A 24,782-nucleotide genomic window follows, 5' to 3' on the forward strand; every position below is an offset into this window, starting at 1 on the left:
CAGCTCCGCCCACTGCGTGATGACGTGGCGCTCAGGACCCATGGGCCTTGATGCCCTCAGTTCAGCCTGTCAGGAACTTTGCCTGACAGGCTGACTTTACAACTTTAGACACAGACAGACACGGTGGTGCTCACTGAGAGATTTTCCAAGTAAAACTGTTAGCGCTCACTTTTCTCACCAAACAGTCGCTTAAAGGACTTTAACATTTCTGTTTTTTATATTTCTGTTTCGCCTAAATCTGCCACTCTAATATAATTTTTTCCTCTTATTTTTCTCTCTCGAAATATTACTCCCTCTGCTATAACCTTGAACTTTGTATTTATTTATTTACCCAGGTTTTCATCGAAAGCGGGTCAGTGAAATAGTAACAAACCAAACTGTTTGCATGAGTAAGATATCAAAACAATCTTTATGTACTTTTTTATGAATCTATAAATAATTTCATTTATTTATTAGATGAGTGGATGCACGTTGTAATATGGTGTTTACCATGTCATAGTGTACAAAGCACAAGGGGAAACAAGGGAAAGTTAATTCTCCTTTAACCCTCCTGTTATGTTTCAGGTCAGAGTGATCCATTTTAAAATTGAATATTCTATTTAAAAATATTTTTCAAGTGTTTTTTTTTCAGCATGGAACTTATTCTGCTTGGCTTAATAAATGTAATCAATGTATACAATGAAAATAGTTAATTTCACATATTTACATGTATATTTTGTGCCACAGTGTCTTTGGAGACTTCATATTTACTCCAGAGTAATCTGATTTGATAATCGAGAGATAAGCACTGTCAAATGGGGGAGAGAGAGACAAGCTGGCAAGTACCATTATTCCACAAAGTACTTGAAGTAATGAAGTCATTTTCTAACACCTTTTTATGAAAAAAGTCATATATCCTCATCAAAACATGATCTGTGAGCAGTAAAGAACACGACTATCAAATAATGACTGAAATTGTTAGTAATTGAGTTAATAATGAGATATGAACAATGTTTATTCTGTGTTTTTTGTTTGTTTGTTTTTCTAACACTTTTGAATAACTAAACATACCCAAGCTGACCCACAAACTTCATTCCTGCACCTGGGAGACAAACATAACAGAAGGGTTAAAAATGTGTGGTTTTCACTATCAGATCTTCCTGAGGCACACCTTCCCCTTAATTTTTTTTTTTAACTGAACACATTTCTGGATAGGCAAACGTTCTGGTCCGCCTTCTACAAGGAAATGAACAACAACGACAAGAAACAGTGTACAATGGCAAAAAGGAGGCACAAACAGGTTTGCAGAACATGCATATAAGATATATGAGAAGAAAATAACGTATAAGAAGCGTCATAAATAAAGCAACTATAAAGAGACATGAAAACATCCACATTATACACTGTTGAGGACATTAAATGTCTTGTATTGCATCAATTACAGTCTTAGTTACAGTTGCAGGGGTGCGGGTGGGGGGTGGCCTTTCACCTGTGCTCAGAGGATCATTGTTCCCCCCAGTACATCAATGCAACGACTGTCTGCGAAGCATCTAACCACACCTAATCATTACACACACTCTACTGTGCACATGAATATGTAGAGTCTGCTGGTGGTGGAAAATTCCACTTGTGTGGGCAGACAGAGGCATTATGGGAGAGACCTGAACTGAAGTCTGTACTGGAGCATTGTGAGCTGAAATGAAACCTCCTGGAGGAAAAAAGAAATGTGAAAAACTGGTGATTCCATACATGCGGTTCTTCAAATTTCCCATGTGTGGGACTAATAAAGGTTATCTTATCTTATCCCCCCCCCCCCCCCCCCCCCCACACAAAGACCTTTTAAAATTAATTAGACAATCCTTCACAACAACTGCCCAAATAGATCCCTGCTAAGTGGCTTCACTTCCTTGTAGAACAGGAATGTCTTTCTGTCAGTGTAAAGACACTCAACTAAATATTTAATCCTTGACATATATAACTATCTAAAAAGAGAAGGAAGGACAATTTAAACAATATGTCTCAGTATTCTACATCATAAATGTGTAGAATCACAGAAAAGTAGTTTATTGCCCAGAGTGTCCTGTATTTATAATAATGTTCTTCATTTTTCTATAGTAGAACATTTCTGTTTTAGATACTGTAAAAACATTTTTTTTTCATGTAATTGTTTATCTGTTACATAACTATTTGGTATAGTATGCCAGATTTTGCCAGACTGATCTGTTTTAGAAGAACTTATCATCCCAAGAAAGTTTATAGTCCTCATAACACCTGGAAATCTATGTGCTTCTTATCTTATCTCTGAGGCGAAATTTATGTTGTTTTCTGAACTTCAGATACAAACCTTTCTCTTTAGATTGAGTAACTTAAACTATAGGCTATTGTTTTTGTATAGTGCATCAAATGTTTATTTTTGTTTAATAAAAGTAGAAAAACACTTTCCCAGGTCCTTTTCTCCATCAAAAACATATTATGACAGAATAAAAACAGACCCCCACATGTGACCGTTCTTTGTACCCCGATTGGATAAAAAAGTGACCAGAGGGTGTCGCTGATTTGTCAGAAATCCGATACTTGAGTGAACCGACCAATTATACTGCAGCGCGAGCCGGCTATAAAAGCCCTGACATAAACAAAGGGGGCACAGTGGAGCGGCAGTGACCCAGCCGAGGGCCAGTCATACTGAATGTTTTATCTCGACGAGCGCGTCCGGACCAGAGGCTGACTGTGGGGGAAAAGCCACTGCGAGGCGAATGAAGAAACACCTAATCTTCCAATTTACATACAGAGGACTTCTGACGAAAGGGAAAAAAAGTAAAAGAAGAAAATGGAGTATAAATTACGAAAAGCTGAACCCCGAGACGTGCCTGATATATTACGACTGGTGAAGGTAGGCCTGTGGGATTAAAAAAAAAATACCGTTTTGGGGATAAACGTAATTAATTTGATATGAAACGAGCAGGAATTTAATATAGCGGTCGAAAATGAGCTAAAGGGAACTGTTACGTGTTACAATATCCGTTAGCTGTGGAAATATGAAAATCCGTTAACTAGCGAAACATCGGCAGGTGTGAGCTTTCCGGAGGATGTCCGAGTATGAGGTCAGAGCCGGAGGCCTCTCTTTACCGTCAGATGACTCAGAGCGACCGGGTGTCTAAATATGGTCCGTCTGACGCGGTGTCCTTATCATGGCTGACCCCGACGCGGAAATGTTATTACAGCGGAGAAAAACAAAACAAGCTGACATCTGCAAAACCCCAAAGAGGGTGCCGGTTTGATCTGGAAGCTGGTGGAGCCTATATTTGGCATCAGGGTGTTTAGGAGGCCTCTAATTTAAAGTTAAGGTCATTTTCAGTTTACACAATACACCGACTTTAAAGGGCCTTATCGACTTTACTTGTAAACTTGTCTTTAAAAACAAAAATAATAAAACTTCTTCTACTTAATTCCACATAACTTCTTTTGCTTGTAAACTGTCCCCCCCCCCCCCCCCCCCCCCCGGTAAAGTGGAAACCTGATGGTTTCTTTGTGATGAAACTGGCCATTTTTAATAATTTTTTTTAATCCTAAATTTGCTACTTTTCTCTCCCTCTCTCCTCTTTTCTGGTAATTTTTTTCCCCTTAATGTCATTTCATGTTTTTTTTAAATTTGCTTGTCTCAATCATTCACATTGAATAAAACTGAGGTGATGGAAAAGAGATAAACCTCGATGCTCACATCCTAATCACCATAAGGATACTGACCCGTTATTACAGTGATTCTTTTGTATTCTTCCTTAATAAATGTCTTGTCGCACAATAAAACGTTTGTTAGAATACTGGATAAGCTGTATAGAAATGACTATAAAGCTATTGAGCTCAAAACAAACAGGATTATGATGGACTAAGTAAAAATGAAATGGCATCAGGAGTGCTGTGTCGCACTACGAATGACATCATTCCATTGTTGTTCCAGGAACTTGCGAAATACGAGGAGATGGAGCACCAGGTGACACTGACTGAGAAAGGTGAGTTTAAAGTCACCTGCACATGAATAAAAGATTACCTGCTCTGTTGTGTAAATAATTAAAGGTTGTGTTTGCCTGTAGAACTCCTTGAGGATGGCTTCGGTGACACCCCGTTTTACCATTGCATCATCACTGAGATCCAAGGAGAGAACAGCAGTGAAGGTACGAAACTCCACGGATCCTCTTTCTGGAGCAAAAAGACTTGGAGGATCGGTTTTCAGCCTGAGGCTTAAATAGTTTCCCCCAGGAACCTTCAGGTTATCAGGTCACCTGATAAGGGCTTAAACGTTTCCCACCGTCTGCTGAGACAGCGTTTACCTGAAGCCTCCACAGGGTGTGCATCCTGGTTTTGTAAATGCAGGCCAAGAGTCAGAGGCTCGCCTGCAGGTGTTAATCCCCCTGAACACGTTTATTTAATGTATGCATTGTTCTTCACAACGTGGCTTCCATTGAGATGTACAGAGAAGTACAGTTTGTGCCTGACCTGCAGCACCTCATTACCTGAGGCACCATCTAAACACATTCCCAGTGACTGTAGTGCAGATGCTCATAAACAGTCTGATTAGGCCAAGAAAGTTCTGGCAGATTTCCCGTAAGAAGGAGGTTGAAGGTTAAAGTAGAAGTTTTCCTGCATGGAGCCGTTTCTAGTGTTGCATTTATTTATTTTTGCCCAACTGTCTCTTTGTTCACATCTTAAACAAGAGTTTGTCTCCACAGCTTCTAAGCCTGGTGTTATTCCCAAAACATTAAACATCAGCCCTGCTTTTATTTGCTCTGCATAGTCTCAGCGTATGTTTTATCCATATAATCTCAAGAATGAGATGTCTGGTTTCTAACAGCCTAACACGGTGGTCTGTTTCTCCCTGCAGATCCCAAGGTGGTGGGTTTCGCCATGTACTACTTCACGTACGACCCCTGGGTGGGCAAGCAGCTCTACCTGGAGGAGTTCTATGTGATGGATGAGTACAGAGGTAACAACATCTCCATCTGTTGCTGTTTACATTCACTCCTGCTCTGCAGCTTCATTGATGGCCTGAATTTTTCTTCTTTCTGCAGGGCTGGGCATCGGTTCAGGGATCCTGCGGCACCTCAGTAATGTGAGTGTTTACAAACTAAAGTGCATCCTGACTTTGGCCGTTCTTTTGAGCGCACCAACCTAAACTCCTCTCCGTCCTCTTCCAGCTGGCGATGAAGACGCGCTGCACCGGCATGATGTTCGTGGTGGCGGAGAACAACGAGCCGTCGGTCCAGTTCTACAAGCGCCGCGGTGCCGAGGACCTCTCTCAGGAGGAGGGCTGGAGGCTCTTCAGGTTCGACAAGGACAGCCTCGTCAAGATGGCCGCTCCATCTGAGGAATAAGAGGCCCGACCGAGCAGACGCGCCTCGGCTTTTCAGAAGAGTTCAGCTTTGAAACACAGCATTTATCACAGCAATCTGGTGTATTTAATCTGTATGTAGTTAGTAGTTTTAGTGAGCCTTTTGTGTCTAATCTGTCACAGAGTTACTCGTCTTTATTCCAATCTTAAAATCACTTTTAGCTTTAAATAAAAACTGCTAATCGCACACAACTGTGTCATTCTTCTGTTGATTACATACTTGCCTTTGATTGTACTTGAATTCATACAATTTCATTCACAGAATTCAAACTAATTAGAAACCTTTAACAGGTCATGTTTCAACTACAGTGCATGAGTCCACTCATGTCCTTATGTTCAATCAAAGGAAGATTCTGACGTTAAAAGTTCTGCTGGTTTTAAGTCACTCATCCAGTCTGTGGCGCTGACCATTTACAGACGAATGGCTTTCATTTGCTACTCAGGCCACCAAACACCGACCTACAACTCACTATTATTTAAAAGAAACTAACTTGAGGGATGAATCAGTGTCATCAACACTCAACTGTTACTAGCAGCCTGTCACAAACATGTTGGTTCCCCTTTTTTAAGACTGAAAGCTGCCAAAGATGAATATTTGACAGGAATAAAATTGTGTATTTGCATCAACAAGGTGATTACGTAAAGAGCTGATGGCTGAGACCTAAAACTATACGGCATATGAACCGCATGTCCTTAAGAAATGAGGGCAAACAGGTCTGATATAGAGATGAATCTAAAGTTTCAAATATTTGGGGAGAGCAAAACTGGCAGCTGTGTCACTGGGGCTTAATGTCAGCCAATAAGAGATTAATGAAATTATGAACACAGTAAAGCACCATTATAATCTGACCCACCGTACGATGCCATCTTGGAAAATGTGATTCACAACAGCTTTACTTTCAGCATCACCCCTGAATGCCAGGGCACTAAAAGCACAACTGAATAGAAAAACATGCTAGAGCACAGAGTCATAGCATGGCCTTCCCAGAAGCCAGACATCAACATTACTGGAGCAGCGTGGGACCAAAAGGCAGGGCAGACATTTTAATGTCCTTGAAGAAGCCCGGAGAATTATTCCTGAACAGAACTGACAGAAAGCTGCAGGAGAACACGACTGTGCAGCTTCTCACCCGGGTCGTCGTCTCAAAGACCTGAGAAAAAAAAAGAAAGTGGACTTCTTTAAACTTTTATTTCTTCTTCAGTTCTAAAAACAAAAGCGTCCCAGGTGGGAAGCGTCCCGCTTGGAGGTGGTCGTTGATGATGGGTGTGAAGAAAGGCGTGGGTCATTACCATCACTGGGTATTAAGGGTGAAAACACTTGAGGTCACCTGAGGCAGGGTGAGAATAGGTTCTCGAGACTGCATCGTAGGTGGCAGCAGCAGTTTCTTTTCACGCCGTGGTGATGACACACATGATCATTAGTAGGTCAAGGACCTCCACCAGAACTGAAGAAGCCTCCTGGATTAGCGGTGATTGTCTTCACAAACTTAACAAAGTCCAGCTGCCTTCTTTTTTCAAGCTCTTAAGGCTCCCGAGGACAGTTCAGCTGTGCTGGATAACAGCAGTCACACCAAATATTGACTTTAAAGCTCTTTAGAATGAAACAGTCTGTTCTTGCCTTGTTTACTGTATTTCACCTATGTTTGCACTTAAAGCTTTTACATACTGGTTTCCAGTTCTGCAGTTATGTTAATGCTGCTGCGGTTCTGGGAAACGTTTGCAAGGAAAACTCTGAGATTATAAAATGAATTCAGGTTTTTTGTTCTTCTTTGTGCAAGATAAAACCTGCAGTTCAAAAAATAGTGTTTTAATGGAAATGGAGCCCCTGCAAACACAAACAGTACATGCTGCTACTGAAGCCCAGTGTGTCCACAGATCCTCTGTTTTCACAGTTTATCAGATGTTTTTGTGGAGCTCCTTTGGACTCATAAAGCAGTCAAAGACTGGACTGTGAACTCAGTTTAATGAACTCCTATGGCTTTATGTATGTTTTAATAGTTTTCTATAGCTCTTATCATAACTGGAGATTGTTCCTGAAGAAATCTTGTTCCCATAAAGATGTAGGGACATGATAACGAAACAGTGAATGATGAAAAAGCACAGTCATGTCGTAAAGTTTAACCTCGCGGACGGAAACAGACGGGTTATCTGTCTGCAAAGTGAACGTTATTGTTCGCCTGTCAGCACAAGTTCAATGTCTCCTCTGATTATGGCTGCAGGTCCTACTTCAAAGCTTCCATCCTGTGTGCTTTTTTAACAACTGATCTCATCTGGCGGTGGGTCAGTTTCGTTTACGTTGAATTATTAAACTATATTTCTGGTTAAGCATTCATCAGGTGGAGGAAATGCTTCTGCAGGTCAGTGAATTTATCCGGTGATGCCTGTCAGGCCTCCAGGGCTGGATTTATGATAAAGTCCATCTAAAATCCGGTGAATCTGAGAAACTCCCACCTTTACTTTTCATATGCATCAACATAAGGATCCTTATGTGGATAAATCCACTGTTTATAAAGCTTAGCTGCACAGGAGCTATGCTTCAGGCCTCATAGTCTCCTCTTTGTGGTTTGTTTTGTTTATGTTACTGAATATAACCCCACAAGATGTCTTAGCTGGCTGGATTCAGACTTGTGCTGATATCATGAGAAGTCTGGAAAACCCTCTGACATCATTTAAAACCCACTGACACAGCAGCACGCAGCCTCATTATACAGTTTTCCACAGAATGTCTGTGCGATGAGATCATTTAACTCCGAGGACCGGTTTCCTCAAAGTCTCAGACTCTGGGCCTTTAAAGGGAGGTTTGTTTGGGAAGCAGAGTGTAAGGAGCATAAAAGGAGAGGAAAAAACCTCCCACGCATTTTCTAACTTCCCCCTGAATAGTTTTGACTTCTTTTTCCATCTCAGTGTCTCTTGATTTTTCCAGCTTCACTTCCAGCCGCCTGGTTTGAGGAAACACAGCAGAGAAAGGCGCTCCCTCATCACCAGGCGTGCTGGGCGGATTGAAACCATGCAGCTGTGTGTAATTACACTTTATGTGCTGCTGTGTGGGATTTAAAGCCCAAATCATTCAATTACACCCTGCACATAAACGCTGACTCCATCCAACAGTGCAGGTGTCTGTTGCACCGCTACTCTACTGACCTACTTCTGCACACAGTTCCTAAACACCACAGACCAGCGTTTGCCCTCCAGTTTCTCACTTTCCTCATAATAAATAATTAGTGTTATTATAGCAGTGATGCTGTGACATGCTGTGATTTCGGGCATTAAGAACTACTTGTCATAAAAACTAATTAGTTAAGTTTAAGCAACAAAAACGATGTGGTTACATTACATAAAATGACTCTGTCAGGTAAGAAGCTCTGGTTTCTTGGTTACCACGACGACCAAGAAGCCTGCTCTTGAACACAGACTGCCTTTTTGTGAGCATTACCTGTTTAGGGGTGAGAACGGGCAAGTCTGTGGAGACCATATTTCCTTTTTATGACATCCCACAGCTCACCGAGTAGAGAAACATGTCTGAAATGTAACTTTCAGATCAGCATGAACCTTTTAGCTCACAGGGACTGCAAGTGCAAACACTGGAACTGTGCATAACTGTACAGGAAATAAGGGAACCAGAACAGGTCCTCTGTGACTATCAGCGGAAAACTGTGGATTTATGGTCTGTTGCTACGATTCCACCAGGAAAATAGATCCTCTGAAGGGTTTCAAAAGTCCAGAAATGAAACACAAAGAAGTTGTGTAAATATCACAGACAGTGAAGCGCGAGGAAGTGAGAGCTGAGGTAAAACAGATCTGAAAACTGATACGAAGCGACAAGAGTATAAACACAGGGCTAATTGAAACTAACAAGGGCAAGGCAGAACGAGGAAAATAAAAGTCCGTACCAAAATAAAACAGGATGTGTGAGGACGAGGGATCGTTGTGACCTGAGCCGACAGGTCATCACTCTTTGACCTTGTCTGCTTTCGTCTCTTGACACATCTAAATAGCCGCTGAAGTGAATCAATCAAAAACCCTGAAGCTAAACTAACACACTGATACACAAGTTCGTGCTCTCTTTACTCTGTAACAATATGAAAAAGCAAATTCACCATTTAAAAACACACGTATGCTAAACACGAGGGTTACAGGTGGAGAGTGCCAAGTTAGAAAACCTCTCAAACACATCCTCACTCGAAGCTAATGAGACTAAAACACATGTTTTCAGAGTCTTTGCACTTTAACTGACATCTGCTTTCTTTTTATTTGTCTCTGTCTTCCTTTAATACATCTGAAGACGTGACGTAGCTCTGGGTTCATGCAGGTTTCCTCTTCCTTTGTCAGAAAAAACAACAAGGCACTTTCAAGAAGCCAAATCATCTGATTTCTAACAAGCATGAGCTGAAATAAAAACCCAGCAGGCCGCAGACAAACAGGAAGCGGATGTGCTGCCGTTTGTGCTTTTTCCCTTTCTCCTCAGCTGATTGGTTTGAGTTCCTTAATTCTTATTCAGATGTGCGTAAACAACTTAACACATCATGCCACAGCAGCATGTAGGCTGTACTGGATCACGGGCGTGTTTCTCACTCTGTTATTATTAGCTGCACAGCTCAGTTTAGTGTCATTTAATCACATTCGTAGTAGAGCCTCTTATCATATGCAGTACTGTTTCAACTTTGAGGTACTTCTGCTTGAGGTTTTCCTGTTTTCTTGCAGGGTGTGAGCCTCTGCATGACAGACGAATGTTTTACAGTCCAACAGTTTCAGCTTCTTTTCAGGCATCAATGTCCAAAGCCTTCGTTTCCATGGAGAAATTAGGTGAAAAAAGCAACCAAATATGGATAAAAGAGCTTTAATCAATGTAAAGTATCCAAACTGTGAATCAGAGCCATGAGCTGCGATCATGAGTGTTAAAATAGGACTGTAATAGGAAAGTAAAGAGACACAGAAGGAATCAGGGCTGGAAGATGAAAACGCAGGTGAAAGGAGATCCTTCGTATGCTTTAGCCTTTTACTCGAGAGTTTTCTCCGGTGATGCTTGTTTCTGAGTTTAAAGTGCTGCAGTTTTGCTATTAAAACTGTGATGCTGAAGCTCAGAGTTGGTTACAGAAAACCAAAAACAACAGATTTGGGCTTTAAATGTGACTTTAACCTAAAGCTCATTTGGCTGCAATTTTCAGCCCTGAAAACTTCATGTAGATATCGGCTGTAGTTATGAGAAAAGCTAAAAGCGTCGTGTGCTTTCATGACCTGTAATTATAAAATATAACAGTACTGAGGTTACATTTTGAATGCCGTAGTTATAAATAGCAAAGTTAGCATAGCAGTAAAACCAGCTTTTATTGGCTCTGTGAGTCTACAGCTTCATATCTGACCTGGTCACGTTGAATTGATGCTTACGAACAAACATCAGCTTCGACTTATTCTGTGAACACTTCACAGAAAGTCTGTGTTTGTGTTTCTGATAAAACGAAGAAACATATTTCTCAAGAACTCGTGCAGCACTGTGGTCAGTAATCATTTTGAAATAAACCCGACCTGTTTGTTTTTGATTGTTTGTGTTGTTGGTTTTATGTAACTGCAGTAACTAGAATCCACTCAAAAATTCAGGGTTTGACGTATTTCAAGTCAAATTCTGAGGGAAATATTAAACTGTTTAAAGCTTTTGCATAAAAAGAACTGAAATTAAAAGCAAATAAAGATCCACCATCAGGCCAAAAATGATTATTTTCTGTATGAATAAATATGGAAACGCTTCAGTTTTATATTTGTCACATTTTATGGACCCGCCCAGAGCAGCAGGGCCCCAAAAGGAAACACGGAGCTGATTTTAGACAGAGATGTAAACTTTGATCCGAGGCCTTTGATTGTTCAGCATCCCTGCTAAACATGCTGATGATTCCAGAGTCTGCAGCCTGAACTCTCAAACATCAAAGGATCAGAAACAGACGGGAAACAGGAAACTCGTCCAGTAATAGTTTCCTCCGGAGTTTAATTTTAGAGTGAGAACTCAAACATCCCATACGGTCACTGTGGGCATTAGCTGGTCTTTAACCTCCCAGCACCAACGGTGTGAGAAAGAACAACGCTGGACAACGTCCAGGTCGTCATCTTGGTTTTTCTGTTGCGCTTCTGTCACTCAGGTTGGTGGAGGCGAAGCCGCTAATTTAAGTGGAGCTGTAAGTGACAGCTGTTCACTTTAAGGCTTACCAGCATCCAAATGGATAACTTATTAAAATAAAATCACCTCTGTACAGTTTCTATAAAGCAATTAAATGTACAGATGTGGTACAGATGTGCATGGGACTCTATGAGAGGTGACCAACCTTTAGGTCGAGCCTCTAGTGGACGTTAGAGGAACTGCACCTGTCAGCACTGGCGTGTTGTCTTTGTGAAAACAGTGAGATATATTTTTCTTTACTACACAACATACAGATGAGATTTAAGGATGTAATCACATAATAATAATAATTTAAATATGTATTTTTTATGAGCAACTATCAAAGGAGAAAAATAAATGCAGTTTTAGTGGTAAATACTGGATTTAATTACACATAATATATACAGTACAATGTTAGACATGGATATTATACAGTTCATTAATACCTGAAGATGGGTGCACACATTAATACTGCATTAAATCAGGATTATAAGAATCACAGTGTGACCTGAATACTACATCGGGGGAGACTTCATTCGTTTACATCCTCCTCCAGAGGAAAGAGGGAAAGCTCTGGGATATATGCCGTCTAAATTCACTGACATAAATAGTAAAAACTAAAGAAAGAAGTCAATCCCAGCTCTTCAAACAGTCAAAATATTCAGTTTACTTCAAAATAGGAGAAAAGAAGAAGAAAATCCTCACAGATATGAATAAAAATGGGTCTTAACGACTGATCTGAATGTTATTTTTGGCAGTACTTCTGAGTTTAGTGGGTCTCTGTAGCAGAATGGGACGTTAAAGTACGAGGAAGTGTTTTGAAAGGTGACACTGTGACCTGTTCTGTTAAACCGGAGGAGCTGAAGTCATTGAGAGAAAGAAGGAATGTTTACAGAGGAGGAAGAGGAGGAGGTGTCCAGTGCAATGAGCCAAACTGCTTCTGGGAAGAGGCGGAGATGTTTTGGAAAGATTCAAAGTGAAGCTCACATGTAACAACCGGCAGCTCTGGGAGTCTGTTTGTGTGGGAAATGTGTGAGTAAGCTACAGGTACACAGGTGTGTTAGTGGGTCGCCGTCTTCAGCTGCTCGTGTTGCTGCCCTTCGTTTGCTCTTTCTTCTCAGGCTTCACAAAGACAAAAAAACCAAAAACATCAGGAGATCAAAACAGCAAACCGAACACATGAAAAGCATCCGCCGCAGACTCACCTCCTTTTTGCCAAACGGTGGATTTTTCCACAGAGTCTCCAGAGCGGCGCGGCCCTGCTGAGTCCAGGTGTACGCCGAGTCTCGACTCACCTGCAGGAAACACGAAACACATCAGCTAAACGCAGACGCACAGATAGAAAATGATCTCTGAAGCTGACGTTTGGTCGCTGCTGAATTTTGTTAGAATAATAATAATATCGAATTGAATCGTAATCTGAATGATTCATTAATTTATTAATGATTTATTTCCAGGCTTCAGCCTTTATTGGACAGGAGAGTGGGCAGACCCACACAGGAAATGGTCCGGGATGTAAGCGTCACCTGCTCAGCCATGCCAGCCATGATGGTGCCCCCATCATTATCACTGAACTCAGAAAAAGTTGAATTTCCTTGAATTATAAGTAAATTTCAAATAAATGATAAAAAGTGGGGATTTCAATTTCAGCATCTGGTGTCGAGCTGAGCGTGATTCACAGTTCTGTGCTGAGTGCGTTCACACTTGTGCTCCGGTGTCTCTGCCATTAGCAGCGAAACTGAGCTCATCATGTCGTCCTTAGAGCTGATTAATATTTAACAAATGTTACAGGCACTGGAACTCAGGAAGGAGAGAAGACTTCACATCTGATTCAGAGGCTACATCAAGGTTATTACAGTGAACTTAAACCAAAGCTAGAGGGGAAACCAGACTTTTTAAAAAGCAATAAAAGACTTTGTGCACAGAAAGAAACATGACGTGACAAAGTATTTGCCCACTTCCTGATTTTAAAAAAAATACATTTGTCACACATGCACATTCAGATCAGCAAATTAATTTTAATAATAGCCAGATAAGAAAAGCTGAGTTAATACAAAAGGCAGTTTTTAAATGATTATTTTATTTATAGAGGGAAAAAAGTCATCGTAACCTACGCGGCCCTGAGGGAAACAGTAACTGCCCCCTAAACCTAATAACCGGCTGTGCCACCTTCAGCTGCAAGAACTGCAGTCAGCCTCTGTGATAACTGACAGGGAGTTTTTTCACATCACTGTGGTCCTCCACAGTGATGTGAAAAAACTTGGTCCACTCTTCTCTGCAGAATTGTGTAAATTCAACCACACTGGAGGATGTTTGAGCATAAACAGCCTGTTTAAGGTCACACCAAAGATCTCAACTGGATTTCAGTCTGAACTCCAAAGCCAGTCCAAAACTTTCATTTGATTTTTGACTCTAATCTAACATTTGATAAACATATTAATGCTGTAATCAAGTCCAGTTTCTTTCATCTTTGACTACTTACTAAAGTGAAGCCATTTCTCTGTTTTAGAGACTTTGAGAGAGCTATCCATGCCTTCATTTCAGCTCGCCTCGACTTTTGCAATAGTCTTTACTCTGGTGTTAGTCTGTCATCAGTCAGCCGACTGCAGCTGGTCCAAAACACTGCAGCACAGTTACTAACTGACACACGCAACCGAGACCACAACTCTCCCATACTGGCATCCTTACACTGGCTGCCAGTTAGCTTTAATTAATTTTAAGATTTATTTGTTTTTAAGGCGTTGCATGGGTTAGCACACTCATACCTTTCTGATCTTTTAAATTGGTACACTCCTGTAAGATCACTGAGGTCTGCTCTTAGCTGTCCACGGTCCAGATTAAACACAGGGGACACCGGGCCTTTGCTGTGACTGCTCCTAAATTATGGAACAAACTGCCCGTTCTCATCATTGGACACTTTCAAAACCTGTCTGAAAACCCACTTTTACTCCATGACTTTTATATCAGAATGAGTTTGTACTACTTTTATTTATCTTACTTTTTACTCAAATCTTCTAATTTTATGATTCTTTTTCTTAACTTTTATCATGTCTCCCTATGTTTTTATTTCTTTTGATTATCTTAATTGTACAGCACCTTGGTCAACATGTGTTGTTTTAAATGTGCTATATAAATTTGACTTTGTTTTTTTGAGAAATTGTGAGGTGGACTTGCTCACCGTCCTGCTGCAGAACCAAAGAGCTCTTGAGCTTCAGGGTTCGAACTGTTGCTCGGACATTCTCCTTCAGGACTTTCTGGTAGAGATCAGAATTCACGGTTTCATCAATTACAGCAAGTTGTCCAGGACCTGAAGCAGAACAGCAGGCCCGACCCATCACACTACCTCCGTGTTTGACTGTTATGGTGTGATGTTCTCTTTATGAAATGCTGTGTTCATTTTCCACCGAACGCTAAAGGACAAAAAACTTCTAAAAAGTTCAACTTTGTCAGTCCACAGAATATTTTTGTTGGGGGTCATTCAGACGTTTCTTTCTTTCTTTTTTTACTATATTTTAGACATTTGTGAGTCGTTCTGTTTGGTCAGCAGTGGTTTTTCGTCTTGGGTCTCTCCCATAGATGCCAAGTCTCTTTCTTATTGTTGAATCATGAACTCTGACCTTAAGTGAGGCCTGCAGTTCTTTGGATGTTGTTCTGGGTTCTATTGTGACCTCATGGAGTCAGGCAGGCTGGCCACTACTGGGAAGGTATGATAGCTCTCCCAGTGGTTTACTGGAATCTCAAAGCCTGAGAAATGTCTTTGTAACTGGACTGATAGCTGTCAGTGACTTTGTTTCTCAGCCATTTCTTTAGGTCGTGACATGATGTGTTGCTTTTTGAGATCTTTAGGATGTTTTTTCCTTAATAAATTAAATCATCATTTAAAAACTGCCTTTTGTTTGTTGATCTGAAGCATGTAAGTGCGACAAAAAGAGTTGTTACTTCCTAACACAGCCCCAAAGGGATCTGCATCTCCTTCCTGGATCGAACCAGGGATCGTTCACTTGCTGTGTGACGTACAAACCACTGTGGAGGGAAAATAAAAATATCCGGGTCGGTCGTTTTGATTGGTCGTGCTCCTCTTGTTTGTATTTTAATCAGCGAGACGCTGCAGCTTGAAATAAAGACGTGACTTTATGGAGACAACTTTGTGGTCGCTTTGCTTCCTGTTTAAACTTCTTCTAATCTGGTACAAGCGCTGACACAGAGATTTTCTGCCTGGCGACACGACATGTATCACCGAGGAGAAAGCAGCAGACTGGCCAGTATAAAAAGTGACATGGCTGTAGTGTCAACGGTGACATCACAGATGGCGAGTGCAACATCAATGTGGTGACATAAACAAGGCTAAAGAACGATGTCATCCTTATTATTGGAAACCAAATTCAATTCATTGGATGCGTCCCTCAGTCCTGGTTTCCTGTTTTCATTTCTGATTTTAAAACTCAGCATCAGGTTTTCATGAATCTGAACTTCACTGGAAACGTTACAGATATCTCCTGAGTGGACTCTGACCCACTTCTTTTAAGTGGTGAGATCAGATGTGCCTCTGTTTCACTTCTGCATATGTCACAGCTGTGTGCATCTGTCCGGGTGTGCCTCTGTCTCACTCTGTCCGTTCGTGTGAAGGAAACAAAGTGATTAAAACCACCCAAGTGGAAATTAGAAACACAATTCACAGCCCGGGCTTCCTGCACGGAAACACAACCCTTTCCGAACGGGAAACGAGTCACAGATCAAACACACAACGTGTTTACGAACGATCCCTGGAAAGATTTAATCTGGAATTCGTCCGTCAGAGCTGGGCTGATAAGTTTAGAAAGTCAGGAGGTTAATTTCCTTGGTGGAACAAATTCCAGGCAAAATTTATTTGTGGCTAAAAATTAAAATAACTGAAACAAGCAGAGGTGCTGGCAGCTGTTTCCTGACTGCATGTCAGCGCTGTGGGAAATATTAAAGAAAACTAAACGTTTGTTTCAATGTTTTTATCTGCATCAGGTGAAGCGTTCACACTGATTCAAACAAAGTAAACGCAGCAACAGTTTTTCCTCAGTGTGAAACAGTTTTTTATATTCACCAAGCAGCTCCGTAAGTTAGCAGACAGAACTATTTTTAATCATATTTATCATGTTTTAACGGTACGTGGCGGTGGCAGATGTTGGCCTCTGGATACGAGGACAGTCAAAGACTTAAATCACCCGGAAAAGACCAGGCGAGAGACTCTGAGTGATCCAGGAGCAACAATCCTCCCCTATCAGCTCTAATTAGCAGGTACATGCATCTGTGTGATCCATCTGCAGCTTCCTAATAAGTACCAACACGTCTGGCTCTGAAAAAGCATCATGGACGAGGCTAAGACGTCAGAGTTAAGGCTACAAAAAGCCAATCAGGGTGTTTATCACCATCTTTTAGATACAGTCTATGTTTTTGTCACAAACAGTCACACTCAGATACTGTTCTGCTGTGTGTTAGCACATAAACACACACACCTTCAACACCGTTGCAGCCTGCTGAGGGTAAAACATGGAGGCGCTCAGGGCCATGAGGCCGACTGGAAACACCAGCCGCTTCAGCCTGGAGCCTGGGAGAGAGAGAGCGAGAGCGAGAGAGAGTCAGTCACCTTTTGTTCTGTTCCTCGTTACCTGTACACACTTTTTACTGGGTCACTGAATATCTCACTTCAAAGACAGAGCAGCTACTAATCCAGCGTTTACAGAGTAAATGCATGACTGTGTGTGTGTGTGTGTGTGTGTGCAAACACATAAAAATACAGTATAGATGTTCAAAGAGGAAAAGGTTTACAGGCATGACTTTATAATGCTGATCTTCTTTATGCAACTATGAGATTACAGCTGCAGGAGGTAAACATTAACTAACGTTACCGTGACCCAAAACCTTTTTTTAAATTAAAAATAAGATCAAAGAGACACAAAACGTTGCTTTGTGTCTGGGACTTTATGAATGAGCTGTATTCCTTGTGTATAACACAACACAGCATTAAACTTATATTGACCAACATAACATTGATTTAGGGTTTTCAGCTTGCAGTGTGCAGGACTTTTGCTGGTGTGCTGGAAGTCCTGCAGTCTGGCTACAGGAAGCTGTTTAGCTCAAACCTGCAACACACACCCGATAGCTGGGTTTGATCACATTCACACCATAAATCAAACGCACTGGCGTTTGTCTGGAACCGGACCGAGACCACATCCTCCTGCAGAGGGTCTGTTTGGCTGTTTTGGTCCTCACCTGAGTGAGACTACCGTACTTACATCTACACAAATGAACAACACCAAGGGGGAAAACAGACAGGAGTTTGATTTAAACGAACAAAACATTTAAGTGTGGAAAAGCATGCCGAGCTGGACACAAGCAGAGGAGATCCACTTTAATAATATTTTATAAGTTTGTGAGCAGCCACATAAGACACGATCTAACAGCTGCTTTAGATTAACACGTTTCCAAGCCTCCTCTCTGAGGGCAGACGGAGATTATCCCGGGAGCTCCAAATGTATCAGCAGCAAAACACGGAGAAAAATGTGAAGAGACAGCACTTTGTCAAGGTCGCTTTAGACACATTTGTAAAAACCTAAACTGTAACACTCATTATCGGTCCTTCTGACGCGATTCATCAATGAGAAAGAGCAGATGTTCCCACGTTACCTTTGGCCAAATAAAGTCCCAGGAAGCCAGAGAAACCCACCACCGCCACACTGGGGTAGAGGTCAGGAGGAGGGTCACTGAGGACCTGGTACACATCTGAAGGACAGAGTGAAGGAGCTCAAAGGTTTTTAGGGAGATTTTAAATGTAACGTTCAAACACTTCCAAACACAAACAGGCTGCCACACACGCTTTCATTAAACAGCTGATTAAAGTGACGAGCATTTCCTCACCTGTGACTGTTGTTACTGATGTGCTGATGACGGGCTCCACCCTCTGATACACCTGCTGTGGTCCAAAGATCATCAGGTGGACCAAAAAGAAAAGACACACAAGAGTTTGATAGTTTTGTTTTTAACAGCTATTTAACTCTTTAATTCAATTCACTTTCAGTATCAATATTTCTGTCAGGTTTTTTTAATTATACAATGTTTTTTTCTCACTTACACACGTTCACCTACAGAGCCGACGTACCTGGGCCCAGAGTTCTTCACGACATACTGTTCTGTCAGATCTAGACCTCTATATCCATGTTTCCTTTTAAAATTAGATTCTTTTATCATGTTCGTTGTTATTGTTTTTAGCGTTGGTCTTTGTGTCATAATGTCTGGTATTTGTCAGATTGTAAGAAGTTACAAGGATCCAAGAAAAAGATACAATCCTAAACACGAGGACCAAAGCCTCCTCAGGCTGGTTTCGGGTATATTTTTATTTCTCGTAAGGGCCGAATGTGTTCCAGGATAGTTTTCGATATCATACTTACTGTGCATGCTGTGAATATTTCAGCTCAGAAACTAATGAAACAATGAAATATAACGAGAAAAATATTTTTTACAAGTTTCAGCATTTACTCACCTCCACTTTCTCCAAAGCAGCCCGGCCAGTTTCCTGCAAAAAACAAGAGACACACATAAAGATGCTGAATTTCACTTGTTAATGGAGCGTTTTACTATTTACCAACAACTACAGAACAGAGACAAACTGCTTCTGTCTGATGGCAGGTTTGATTATTTCCTGTGTAACATGAAGAATAATGGAAGGAGAGACAAGGTTAATGAAGGATGGATGGAAGGATAGAAGAAAGGATGGATATAAGGACTGATGGAAGGAATGATGGGTGAAAGATAGCAGGATCATGGATGTGAGGAACAAAAGAAGGAAGAAGGAATGGAAGGACAGAAGTAAGGAAGCCAGGAAGCACAGCTGGTAAGAAAGGAGGAAGGAAGGAATGATGACTGGAAGGAAGGATGGATGTCAGTAGGAAAGGAAGAACAGCAGGACAGAAAGAAAGGAGGATGGTTGGAAGGCTTAAAGGTGATGAAGCATTGCGGTAGAAAGAAAAAAGAACAACAAGAGGAAGGGAGAGAAAAAACAGAAAGAAAACCAAGAAAAAGAAAGAAGGAGATAAACGAAAGGAGAACAGAAAGCAAAGAAATTTCAGGTTTTTAACACTTAAAGACAAGTTCCCAGAGTCTCTCTGGAAGCAAACAGTTACTGGTCGTCATGTCTTTGTTGCACGTCTTCACCTCAAGGCCACAAACCTCACAGAAACAGAAATGCCGCCTCCTCTGAGGCAACACGAGCTGTTTGGATTCAGTGGGAATGTTTCTGCAAAAGTGGCAGCGAGCGAGAAAAAAGAATCCCACAATGTCCTTTATTAGAAAGAAAGCCACAGGCTCGTGGAGACTGTCAAGAACAACAGGAGCACAACAGCTTAGGCCGCATGGCAGCTTCTCTTCCAGAAATACATCATCAGCACAAAAATTTATAAGAACACGTGATCTGCTATAGTCTAAAAGTATATAAAATCTGTACTTATAGGTAAAATATAATTTAATATATAAAGTCCTGCTTGCTTTGGACAGATGTCCATGTTCATCATAAGGTTGACTAATTTTCTGTTTTTCTTGCAGAGTTTTCCACCTGAGGTTAGGTAAACAAACCTGACACTGGCTCGTGTATGGTTCTGCCCATTTCCTCAGTGAGGCCACCCTCTCCTCCACCGGCCCGGCCTCTGGCTCCACGTACTGGGGCACCGCTGCTTCAGGGCTGGTGTACAGAGACGGCAGCTGAAACAAATACAGAGTGTGAAGTTCTGAAGCTCTGCAATGTAGAAGCGGTCCCTCCAGGGTCAGCTCTGACTCTGATCCAGACCTCTGTGGCTGTGTGCACTACATCATAAACATGATGTAAACAAAGTCACAGACAAAGTAAAACAAAGTCTTTAGAAAGGCTCTGTATGAACCCACCTCCTCGATGCTCAGAGGCGGCTGGCTGCTCTTCTTCTTCCCCTCACCTGCAGCCAGCACCGAGCCGCTCAGCAGGGCCGCCAGCCCCGGAGCCGCGGCACATAGCGACACCTGGCGGCAAACAAGCATAGTAAACACACCGGTTAGACACGCAGTGATGCGATGGATGACTCTGGGGTCTCAGTTACACGTATTTAACACGAATTCATATATAATACACTAAAACAGGAACACAAAAAGGAGTTTCGGTGTCTCCTCATGATTAATGGCTGTTTGTTATACGGAGGAGCTAACACAATGCTAAGGTTAGCTTTCAATTAGCCTAGCATCGTTTAACTGACTTTTCATTGTCGTTTTGTTTTTAAAACCTCAAGCTTTGACAACATAGAGACAGTACTTAAAACGGGATAACGTTACAGGTGACAAACGATAAACACGATGAATAAAACTCACCAGTCTAGCATATGACATGCTCCTTATTGGATGACTTTCGCTTTTCTACGGCAAGCCAGAGGAGTGGCAAGGAAAGCGGCGCATGCGTAACGCTTCAGGAGGCTACAATCAACATAAACATATTAAAAATATTTTAATTAATATAGGTACAATAAAATTGAATAAAATAAAACTAAGTAAAACAAAAATAACAAAATTTAAAAGTAATAATGTAAAAAACTAAACAAAATAAAATATTAATGGGTGGGGGAATCAGGGAAACATGCATCTCAGCAGGTGCCAGCACTCGATAAGCTCACTCCACCCAAGTCTCTTGCTTTCTGCCCTTATGTGTTGAACTAAAAATATAGAACGTCTTCAACATAAATAACAAGTGGGGTTAAAATACTAAACTTATCTCAAGGACTGATACAGGTTGAGCTTCTGGGACGCCCACTTCTCCAGTTAGTTCCTAATTTTATGTTGTGACTGATATATTTTAATAATCACATTTATTTACATCCATTTTTTTCTGTAAGTCTCAGATGTAACATTGTAAAGTAAATAAACAACTTTAGTCATACTTGTGTACATACAAATATCAGCTTACATTTGCATATTGTATGGATTTTTTATAATAATTATAATAAACCTGCATGCAGGTTTTAATTTATTTTCATGCTTCAACTGGCTTCATTAATCTGTAATGGGAGAAACGTCATGTAGACAAAGTAAACAGAGTCAGAAAAGCACAAATGCAGGTGAAAGTTGACCAATATGAACATTTATTTCTGGAAAGAAGTTACAAATCATTTCCAAAGAGTTTCTACTCAGATTATAAGATATGTTAATCTGATTTTACTTTCTTTTTCGGATACAGTCGTTGTAGCAAGGTATGCCTTTTTTTTAATCCTCTACTCTGTTTTCCTACTGACAGACTGGTGGACTAAAGGATGCTGCGCTATGACTGGATGTGCCTCGAATTGGGACAGTAGTACTTTATTGGTTACAAGTTTCTTCTTCAAATGGCGACATGAGAGAAGGAGGAAGAAGAGGAAGAGCAGCGAGTGGACTGCAGTGGCACGTGACTTTAAGGTATCAGCTGCAGAGTATAGGGACACGGAGGAGATGTGAAGGGAGGAGCAGTTAATGAAGAGATTCATTTTCCTGCCTCAGTTAAGACAGCAGAATCATGCACTTAAATTTCGGAGGTCCTTAAAATCACTAACAGTAGAAAGGGACCCAATTTGAATTTCAATCAATCTACGCCGTTTTATTTGCTTACAAAAAATATTTTATTCAGCTTAGAATCACTTCCTATTTTGCTTCTCATCATCCTTGCCCTTCATGTGGTGGCTCTGTGGCCCATCAGTGGGGCCTGCCCCACAGTTTGAGAAGCGCTGAGCTAAAGTAAAGGGAGCACAAGAGTTTTAAAACAGATCTGAAGCACTGAACTGTTTACAGAACTTAAAAGCAAAAAAGGTTTATTTTGTGTTATTGTTTGGTCTTCAACTTCAATTTTTATAGGAGTTTGATTGGGTTAAAGTGTCCAAATCAGTTGTTAAATGACTTCTTGGTACAGAAATATGACTGCAACGTTTAGCTGATTAAAAAAACAAAAACAAAAAAACAATTCATTAAACTCTGCAGCAAAAATGTCCTAAATCTGCTGACTCAAGCTTTTGAAATGTCAACAAAGAGATGAAATGCGACGTAAATCCTCTACTGCAGGGACATGCCTCTCACCTGCTGCAGAGGCGTGTAGGTGGGGGAAGATTTTCAACCATTTGGGGATTATATCCCCACCAAAGAAACCAAAGTGGTTTTGCAGAGACACTGTTAAAGCTGCAGCTCAGGACTCGAGAGATTTGTGGACAGCCTGACGCTGCTACAAGAAGAAAGAGGAACGCGAAGTATGACACTCTGAGAACTTGCATACAGGAAAATGCAAAGGTGCTGCAATACTTAAAGTACGCCTTAAGACTGAAAGAAAAACCTCTCAAAGCATCCGTCGATGAGCCACATGCAGAGAAGACAGACGGCCCGAGTATGAAATAAGGACAGACGATGAGGTACGACCTGAAAACAACACGACTTATGATGAAGTCTCTTGTCATAATAAATAATCCTACAACTGTTACTGCATAGCTCAGTGAAAAGCAATACCTGTAGAAAATAAATAACTTAAATATACAGCTAACAGACAAAACTGCATCAGTGTGTGCTCTAGCCCTTTTTCACAGTTGGCTCATGAAAACAAAAGACAAAAATAAAAACAATACAAGCACGGAGCTGGTCATTGAGCACGGCTTACTGGGCTGCAGGATCGAGGCGTCGCACTGCTGAGACGTGCAAGCTACAAAGACGGAGTTTGCATCAGCTGGGGAAGGCGAACCTTTAATGTCTGAAATGAACACACCACTGGTGCAAGTCATTTAAACACTGGCTGGTAACTGTTTGATTCTTTCACAGCTTAATGCTTTGGTTATACTGACCTCCAGTGTTTGCAGCTTACAGTGAAACACAGAGCTTGTCTGTAGAGATAAAATATGAAGTGTGTAAACCAACCTTGAGGTAAAGAAACAATGAACCTGAAGCAAGAACCTCTAATACGAATATAGAAGCAGATTTGAAAGAATCTTTGGGTTGCGAACAGTAAATCCAGACATTAAATACATATATGATCAGCTGTCATGGTTTTAATTTGATCTTTTTCATTGTATATACAAAAATGTGCAATATAAGTGTGTCCTTTGTTAAGAAAATAGCTTTTTAAATTTACATTTACAACAAACGGCTAGAAAAAGTGGATTTTTGCAGCAAACCAGATTGCTAAACTCAGGAGAAAGCTAGCTGCTGAAAAAGCCATGGGTCACCTTACTAATGCTAAAGCTAAGTCTTACTGTTAAGATTTAGCTAAACTCCTGATAAGGGTAGCCATCATGGCTGCCATCTATTTTTTTCCCTTTGTGGTCATTGCTACCTCAATTTCATGGAATAGATTATAAACAAAAGCATAGTAACTACAAAGCTACAGTTAGAGTCTGAGTTAGCCACAGCTACTTTTACGTAAAGATCTTTTTTTTTTTTATTAATTATAAATATTTAAAAATAACAATATATTTTACTACTTATGTATTTCATTATTCCTCATCGTGAAATGTGCAATCTATGGAAGCTTATTTTCACCCCTGAAAAAAACAAAAAACAAAAAACAAACAAAAACAAGAAACTGCCAGATTGAACGAAGTCAAAATTTCAACTTGCAACAAAATTTCACTTCGGTATCTTGAAATTTTGTCTAAATGTCCAAGTTAGACATTTTTAAGCTACTTTTAAGCAAGTAAAAATTTTATGATACCAAACTTGAAGTTTCAAGTAATAAATATTCAGTAAGTTTTGGGATGAACAAAAATATAGATTTATATTCATTTTTATAGCATTTTCTCCCTTCAAGTTGTAGAAACAACCTTCCATAGAAATGACACAACTGAATCAAACAATGTCTCAAGCTAACACCAATTAGTTTGACAATGCTGTAAAACAGAAAATTTACTTTTGGACTTTTCATTTGAAGATTTTTATGGTTCATCTTTCTTAAACTACTTTTTCCCCACTGTAAGTGATTAATACATTTACAGCTTCGGAAAGAAAACCAATTAGACAGCCAAAGGCAGATGGCCATCTCCAGATAGCCAAGACTAATCTTAGCTAAAGTTAAAACCCTGTGTTGCTATCTGTAAATTATAAGACTAACATTTTGGTTGTTCAGTTTGATATTTAATATGTTACAGAGACCATGTTAATAAATTCATAATAAAGTTATAAAGGAGCTAAACTCCTGGGAACACCAGTTAACTAAGCAGCTTTTAGTAGGTTCCATAGATGGTTAACTAGGTAGTTAGCACTGCTAAGGTTATGGGGCTTAAACAGTAGGAA

At 40.6% G+C, this 24,782-nt stretch overlaps 2 protein-coding genes across 2 annotated transcripts; one reads left to right on the top strand and one right to left on the bottom strand.

Annotated features, from left to right (window-relative positions):
• Positions 1 to 2,612: 2,612 nt before the first annotated feature.
• LOC134634986 (diamine acetyltransferase 1-like) lies at positions 2,613 to 5,554 on the top strand. The gene is made up of 6 exons (XM_063484506.1): positions 2,613 to 2,869; positions 3,935 to 3,986; positions 4,068 to 4,148; positions 4,856 to 4,957; positions 5,043 to 5,083; positions 5,169 to 5,554. The coding sequence occupies exons 1-6, from the start codon at positions 2,807 to 2,809 to the stop codon at positions 5,343 to 5,345; spliced, it is 516 nt and encodes a 171-aa protein (XP_063340576.1). The 5' UTR covers positions 2,613 to 2,806; the 3' UTR covers positions 5,346 to 5,554.
• Positions 5,555 to 11,870: 6,316 nt separating this feature from the next.
• Positions 11,871 to 20,966, bottom strand: apoob (apolipoprotein O, b). Its single transcript, XM_063484505.1, has 9 exons — positions 20,865 to 20,966; positions 20,412 to 20,522; positions 20,106 to 20,231; positions 19,018 to 19,050; positions 18,396 to 18,450; positions 18,165 to 18,260; positions 16,994 to 17,085; positions 12,713 to 12,802; positions 11,871 to 12,629 (listed from the first exon to the last, which is right to left on the bottom strand). Exons 1-9 carry the CDS (start codon positions 20,880 to 20,882, stop codon positions 12,585 to 12,587), a joined length of 666 nt encoding a protein of 221 aa, XP_063340575.1. The 5' UTR covers positions 20,883 to 20,966; the 3' UTR covers positions 11,871 to 12,584.
• Between the last annotated feature and the right edge of the window lie 3,816 nt (positions 20,967 to 24,782).

This window comes from Pelmatolapia mariae, linkage group LG9, assembly GCF_036321145.2.
Source record: "Pelmatolapia mariae isolate MD_Pm_ZW linkage group LG9, Pm_UMD_F_2, whole genome shotgun sequence".
Lineage (NCBI taxonomy): Eukaryota > Metazoa > Chordata > Actinopteri > Cichliformes > Cichlidae > Pelmatolapia > Pelmatolapia mariae.

Excerpts from the sequence above, each read along its gene's own strand:
- apoob (XM_063484505.1), bottom strand. Across the intron at positions 17,086-18,164 it reads GGGACTTTATTTGGCCAAAG|GCTCCAGGCTGAAGCGGCTG; the intron begins GTAACGTGGGAA and ends TCTCTCTCCCAG. Across the intron at positions 12,630-12,712 it reads CACCGTTTGGCAAAAAGGAG|CCTGAGAAGAAAGAGCAAAC; the intron begins GTGAGTCTGCGG and ends GTCTTTGTGAAG.
- LOC134634986 (XM_063484506.1), top strand. The coding sequence starts at position 2,807 with ATGGAGTATAAATTACGAAAAGCTGAACCCCGAGACGTGCCTGATATA. Across the intron at positions 4,149-4,855 it reads AGGAGAGAACAGCAGTGAAG|ATCCCAAGGTGGTGGGTTTC; the intron begins GTACGAAACTCC and ends TTCTCCCTGCAG. Across the intron at positions 5,084-5,168 it reads TCCTGCGGCACCTCAGTAAT|CTGGCGATGAAGACGCGCTG; the intron begins GTGAGTGTTTAC and ends GTCCTCTTCCAG.